This window comes from Vigna unguiculata, chromosome 4 (genome assembly GCF_037176805.1).
Source record: "Vigna unguiculata cultivar grain cowpea cultivar isolate G323 ecotype 2 chromosome 4, ASM3717680v1, whole genome shotgun sequence".
In the NCBI taxonomy this organism is placed as follows: domain Eukaryota; kingdom Viridiplantae; phylum Streptophyta; class Magnoliopsida; order Fabales; family Fabaceae; genus Vigna; species Vigna unguiculata.
The window spans coordinates 45,286,408-45,293,741 of NC_140795.1; the positions used below are offsets into that span (position 1 = coordinate 45,286,408).

A 7,334-nucleotide genomic window follows, 5' to 3' on the forward strand; every position below is an offset into this window, starting at 1 on the left:
ATTAAACATTTTGTTTACTTTTTTTAATAGTATTTTTTCAACCTCTAAGGTTTATATCGATTATTCTTTTGTGATAAGAAAACGCACTTTCCATAATCTCACATAAGTTGGCATTTTCCTCAAAATAAGAAATCTTTTCTTTTTTCCCTTAAAGTGTGAACATGTTAATGGTTACTTTTCTCAAAAAAATAAATATGCACAACAAATTTAAAAGTTAATGAAATTGTGAAGTTCCATACCCAGTTATATATATATATATATATATATATATATATATATATATATATATATATATATATATATATATATATATATATATATATATATATATATATATATATATTTTAAATAGAGTTTTCTTTTTAAAATTTAATGACTTCATTTGAAACAACTTTGTTGATTGAGAGCATTCTTTTAATATATAATATCTTACAACAGTTCTTTATATATCTGAAAAAATATTATATATTTTAATACAAATTTTACGAACATGTGATTTTTTAAAATTAATTTTTTTCTTTAATTTTTAGAAATTATATTTATAAGAGACAAATATTAACTATTATTGTTGATAACTAAGAATCTCTTATGAGAAAACCTTGACCAAAAGGCTTTGAATACTTTTGTTGAAATACAACTGATAAAGATCAAATACCTTTTTTGATTAGTTTTTTTAATTAGCCCATCCGTTCCAATTTTTAAAACAATAAACCTGAATTATTATTATGTGCACGAAAATTAAAAAATGTTAGAAAAGAAAAAGTCCTAATTACGATCTTAACTAAATAAATTTTAATAAAAAGTAATCCTAATTAACAAGTTGATATGAAAAAAAAATTCATTTGGAATAATTTGCAAAAAAGAAAAATGATTGGACTTGAATTGATTAAAATTTTGAAAATAAATTTTATTAATTATTTGTGGTTGATGTACATAATGCTTAATCCAAGTCATTTAAGCACTATTATAAGAAAGATTAGAGAAGGTGCCATTTGGAATTAGGAACTCTTTGGTGGTGTACATGAATTGTATCTTTCAGCTGAGACACTCAAAGATAAGTTCATTTAATTGGAATCTTTTCCATCATGATAATAAATATGCACTATACTCAATTAGTTTATCTTAACTTTAATCTTAATTAATCAACTAATATTCTCATAATTGTTGCTTACTCATTCTAAATCCTTAAAGCCTCGTTGACTTTAAGAACATCCTCCAAACAAGGTTTGAAGTTTGAAATTTTGTTTTTGTAGTTTTATCTCGTAAAATGTCTCCTTCACAACCTTGTTTATGTTATCTTGCAGACAAAAAATTATGATAAAATGAGTAGTAGTGCTGTGTTTGATGCTAGAACAAGCACTGAAAACATTTTAAAAACAAATGAATTTGACTTGAAAAACCGACCTGCACTTTAATTTGTCACACATTGTTGTTGCTCCAATAACCTTTGTCACCAACCAATTCGTTAACAGTAGTTAAAATCAAAAACAAGATTATCCGAACACAATTTTGTTAATCATGGAACATTAAAAATTTGAAGAATCAAAGTGAAGTGATGAAAATAAAAACAAGTCAATTTATCGTAAAAGTATATACCTGTCCTTTATCATAAGCTCCTTAGAAAAGGAATTTTGAGGAATCATGGGAGAATAAGCTATCCAATGTTTCCATCATCTTCATCCCCATTTTGAGAAAGTAAAAGGAAGTGTAAGAAAAAGGATGAAAATTTGATTCCCCAATTCTTAGAGACTCTGACATAAATTTGGAATTTTTTTTTTTTGAATTTTCATGTACTATCTTTTTGCTGTCTTCAAAGTATATGGATTGACATTGATTTTGATATTTTAAAATAGGGTTAAATATAGTTTTGTCCCTCAACTTTCAGTGAATTTTGGAATTAGTCCATTTTGAAACTTTGGACCAATTTAGTCCTTCATCTTTCAGAATACGTAGATTTAGTCATTTTAATCAAGTTTTGTTAAGTTTATTTGATGTTTCGTACGTATTTTAGGATTGTATTTAAGTTGTTTATACTGTTTGACATATTTTTGTTTTAATGTTAAGTCAAATACTATTTTGAAACGCGTTTGAAATGTTAAATAAACTTAACAAAATTTGATTAAAATGACTAAATCTATGTATTTCAAAAGATGAAGGACTAAATTGGTCAAAAATTTTAAAATGAAATAATTTCAAAATTCACTGAAAGTTAAGGGACCAAATACATATCTAACCCTTTAAAATATATTAAATATTTTGACAAATCTAATAAATTTTACATAGCTTAAAAGTCAAAATTAAACACAGTTTAAATTTTTCTTCCTCCTTCCGTTCATTATTCAAAATATTTTTTAAAAACAAAACTGTGAAGAGATTATCGGACTAACTGATTTCCAACAAAAAAGAGTGGCATCCTCGTTATTATTACTGTGAAATAATAATGAAAGCAACAAAGCTAAGCAAAGAGGGTGTGAAGATTTTGTCCCCCCTCTTCCCCCAAAATAAAAATGTCTTACTGCTCACTCTTCATAAGAATCTATTGCCCCATTAAATCAATTTGCAACTTGATATGCAACTTGCACTGCCTTTTGCTTTGAAAATCTGAATGTGCATAAATTCCTCTGCTTATCTGCACAAAAGTACCCTTTTCATTTGTGCTTAACTAATGGTTTTTATTTTTTCTTGCATCTTATTCTATTTAATAGTAAAAGACCACATCATGTCCACCAAAAGTTCTGGTCACTGTCAAGATCATTGCCACAGGCCACATATTCACAAACTAACACAGAGCATACAATTATGTTTTTTTCTTTCTATTTTTAAATCTATTTCCGGCAGAGCATCATAAATGGGTCATTTACATAATGTATGAATAGTAAAATTTGACTATTTTCAATCTCAAGTCCTTTCACATAATATTATTAGAATCAATTTCTATCTTTTTTAAGTATTGTCTAATTTAAAATATAAAATTTTTGTCATGATTTTGATTTTGAAAAACGTTTGGAAGAGTTAAAGAAAAAATTTATATTTAATTTCATGAGAACTCTAAAACAACGTGAGACTATTAGATATATCGTATCAAACCGTAAGAATTGATTTCTGAACACATTTTTTGCGAATGAATATCTGATCTATTTCTCTTCAGAACTTGAAGTTTCTAATATAAAGAATCTCCCAATCCACCACGGAAATTTCTCTACCAAATTTGGTAAGAACAACATATATTAAAGATGACCTGAATGGTTTAATTTGATGAAAAGTGCAACAAAAGTTTTGTAAGAATAAAAAATCTACATTGAGATAAAAAGTTTAGGTAGAAAAATGCATTTGAGAGGAAAAGGTGGGTATTTTAAAGAAGTTTGCATAGAAGAACATTTTGATAGAAGAAAGGCTTAATGTTAATCGAATGTGAGTAGTTTGATAGAGTAGAAGTATCTGATGCTGAAATTGTTAGAAAAAGCAGAAATTGACAGAAAAGGCAGAAGAAGCATAAAAGGGTGGGCACTTATGGTGCCGGCGTAGGGCAATGGCATCCCAATTTTGTGCCCTAAAAATGTTGTACTATACCCGTGAGTGAGTTTGACTTGAAATTCAAATTCTGAACATTTTTAATACCCCAAAATACACAGTCTTCACTAAGAGTGAGATTACCTTGTACTTGTTAACTTGACGACAAATTTGCACCACTTGAGAGCATTAAAACATAGATTTGCACATATCCATTTAATGTGGTCCTTGAACAAATAGAAACTCCTCATATATATCAATTAGTCAAACTCTGCCCCATCACTGATTGATCTTGTGATCTGAATTGCTAGTGACTCCACGTTTGTTATGATCCCCATCTTATTTTAGGCAAACAATATTTGATAGTTGAGATCTTTCCTAGCACAATGCCAACGATGAAAACTGTACTTTTTATTTTATTTTATTTTGTCCCATGTATGTATATAGATAAAAATGTTGAATTAACAGAAGGAGAAAGTTTTCATGGTGAGGATCATCAAAATCAAATTTTGACAGTGAAACCAACTTCAGTCTCTATCTGGGCATTCCACAAATAAACAAAAAACTCATGGGCACTTGGAAACAGCTAAAAGGGAGTTCTTTAAAAATGTTGCTTGATAATTAATTTCTTTGACTAAATCTCATGCATATAATATACTGTGTCAAATTAGGTATAGGTTGAAGTGCCATGGCTGTGCGATGATAGGACCAAACATCTTAGTTTAGTAACAAGGAACCAAAGACAGCTAGCTAAACTTTGCTTCAATTTATGTGGGGTGAGAAATCTCATTATTTTTTATTCATTCATATGCATTAAAAAGGTACAATTCATTCCCAAAATAACTGGCAGCCTGGCTGCTATGCATAAATAGAACTTCCTAATTCTCAAGTCAATGTCAAATTTCAGTACATAAACAACTTCTTGTACTACAGAATAAATCCTGTTTCACTTTAAACTTTTTTTTCTTTCTGATATGGCTATTATTTCTCTTCTTAGTTTCCATTAATCTCATAATTTGGCAAAAGAAAAACTCCAAATAGAGTAGGCAGATTCTATAAACCCTGTTGTGGCTTTTATAATGATTTTTCTTGAGAGAAAGGACAAAAGTTGAATGTATTGAGGTAGAAAATAGAGGAACAGACAAGAGAGTAAGAAGCATAAATCATGAAATCAGGGTCTCTTCTCTTCTCTTCTGTGTAAAGCTGAACAAAAAAAGGTACGTTACAGAAATAATGGTTACTCACATTTTCATCACATTCAATGCCCTGCAAAATGTAATTGAAATTTACTGGAAATAGCACAAGTCCTTAGAGGAGAGGCATATGCATGCACCAGTGAAAATTTCCTGAGAGCAAAACTTAAATGCATGTTTCTGACCTGAATTGGAGTTTCACATCAGTAATCTGTAGTACTATTTTTAAATGTGAGTTTTTTTATGTAAATTACTGATATGAAACTCTAATTTCAATTTAAAAATAGCACCAAAAACAAGTGAGTAACCGCATCTAATGTTATCTAAAATTCATAAAATGAAAATGTTATCCTCTGTCTCTACCCTACTGCCCTATACAGTTAAAAGACAAATTTATGAGATATTTTATCCCTCCCCTCTCATCAGTTTTTGTTTTTCTCTTTAAGGTGGTTGATGAATTTAACCAATCACTGTTCATTTTCATCTGAGTCAGCTAATAATGCCAAAGAATCTTCCTTGCTTTCAAATTTGAGTGGCTTCTCCGGATCAACCTCACGGTCGTGATCATCACCAACACCAGAAGCTCCACCCATTCCCGTGAGTTTCTTGGCTCTCTGGGCCTCAAACTCCCAATCAGTTCTGCACAGAATCACCAACATGGTCACTGCACAAGACCCTTGTGCTGCAAGAAGGCCAAGCCAGAGCCCTTGAAAGTCATAGCCAGTGAAGAAAGCTAGCCAAACGGACACAGGCATTCCGACAAGGTAGAAACATCCTAGGTTGATGTTGGCACCAACTTTAGGCCTTGCAGTGCCTCTCAGCACCCCACACCCTGTTGTCTGAGGGCAATTCCCAAGCTCGCAGAGCCCTATTATGGGTAACACCATAGATGTCAGAGTTATAATCTCTTTGTCCTTTGTGAACATGGTAGCCCAAGTGTTCCTGACCATGAAAGCAAAAATCAATGCCAGAACACCTGACACGAAGCTGCATGACAACCCCACAATGGCGGAAAGCCTCGCCTTTGAGGGCTTCTGTGCGCCGAGCTTGTTGCCAACTCTTGTTGACACACTGAAGCTCAATGAAGAAGGGAAAATGTAAAGCAAAGAAGTGGTTTGGATGAGAATTCCCATCGAAGCCACGGTTGCTCTGGGGTTCACCAGCAACCCACATAACAGAATCATGATCTCGTACCACCACCACTCCAAGCACACTGAAACACAGCTTGGAATAGCCAAATTGAGAAGAGACCCCCACTGTGTGAAGCACTCAAAAGAGAAACCACCCCATGTTTTCTTATAAGTGCCGGAGAAGACTACATAGAGAATCAGAGAGGCCACAAGGTTGAAATTTGTCCACACCCCACCAAGAGCGACCCCTTTGATTCCCAGCCCGAGGTGTGAGACGAGGAAGTAGTTGATGGGTATGTGAAGGAGGATTGAGAGGGAGGCACAGAGGGTGAGAGGGAGGGTAATGGATTGACTCCTGAGGTAGATTCTCATAGGATGCAAGAAAGACTGTGCTATGAGGTCAGGAATGGAGTAGACGAGATACGATTGAGCCTGTGTGGCTATGGCCTCGTCCTGGCCACAAAGGAGAAGAATTTTCTTCATGTGGAGCCAGAGGAGTGATATGGGGAGGGAAGTGAAGAGGAGAAGGAGAATGGTTCTCTGCAAGCAGAGCCCAAGTAGGGTGAACCTCTTGGCACCGAAAGCTTGGCCACAGATTGGTTCCATTCCGACAGCGAGACCGGACAGGATCGAGTAGCCAGTGATGTTGGCGAAGCCAACAGCAAGCGAGCCACCAGCCAGAGCAAGCTCTCCGAGGTGGCCGAGGAAGAGCATGGAGATCATGGAGCGGCAGTAGAGGAGGAGGCCGGTGAGGATCATAGGGATGGCTATTTTGGATATGGAAATCACTTCTTTGACGGTGTCAGGGACATGAGACTTTGTTGTTTGTGTTACAACCTTTATCGGTTGAGGTTGAGGTGGTGGTGTTGTTGTTGTTGTGTTGTTTTGGAGTTTAGAGATTAAAGGGTTGATGAGCATTGTGGGGTGGTTGTGTTGTGAGTCCTTGATTGAAATTTGGTAATCAGAAGAAGATGAAGTGGTGCAGCATTTGCAGTTGACGTCAAGAGTTGGATGACACATGGTTTGTGTCCGTGTGGAGGGGAAAAGATGGTTTTTCGAATAGACTTAGAACAGAGAGAGAGAAAGAGAGAAAGAGAGAAAGAGAGAGAGAGAGAGAGATTTGAGAAGGACGGGGTTTGGAAAGGTTTGTGTGTGGGGTTTTATAGAGTTGTTAGAGTCATACGTGTTACTATTTTTCGGTGGGGTTTAAGCCTTTGAATTGTCTCTAGTCCAACAAGATCGATTCACATTCATTTATCACTTTATCTGATTTTAATCTAGTATAGTTTTTTTCATGAGAGTGTGTGAGTGAGAAAACACAAGAAACAAGCAGATATTAGGTAGAGAGAGGCTTGAAACTGGTTTGAAAAATAATATTAAAATAATTAAAAATGAGAAATATTGTTTAGTATAATATAGTGTTTAGAATGTTGCGAAATGAAAGCATATTTGAGTTCCCTTTTGGATGGGGTAAAGCGTCGAAACATTGTCCGGCCTAAAA

The 7,334-nt window shown here is 33.8% G+C and overlaps 1 protein-coding gene across 1 annotated transcript; it reads right to left on the minus strand.

Moving 5' to 3' along the window:
* Positions 1-4,289: 4,289 nt before the first annotated feature.
* Positions 4,290-7,124, minus strand: LOC114181598 (protein DETOXIFICATION 49-like). Its single transcript, XM_028068098.2, has one exon. It carries the CDS (start codon positions 6,851-6,853, stop codon positions 5,171-5,173), a length of 1,683 nt encoding a protein of 560 aa, XP_027923899.1. The 5' UTR covers positions 6,854-7,124; the 3' UTR covers positions 4,290-5,170.
* Between the last annotated feature and the right edge of the window lie 210 nt (positions 7,125-7,334).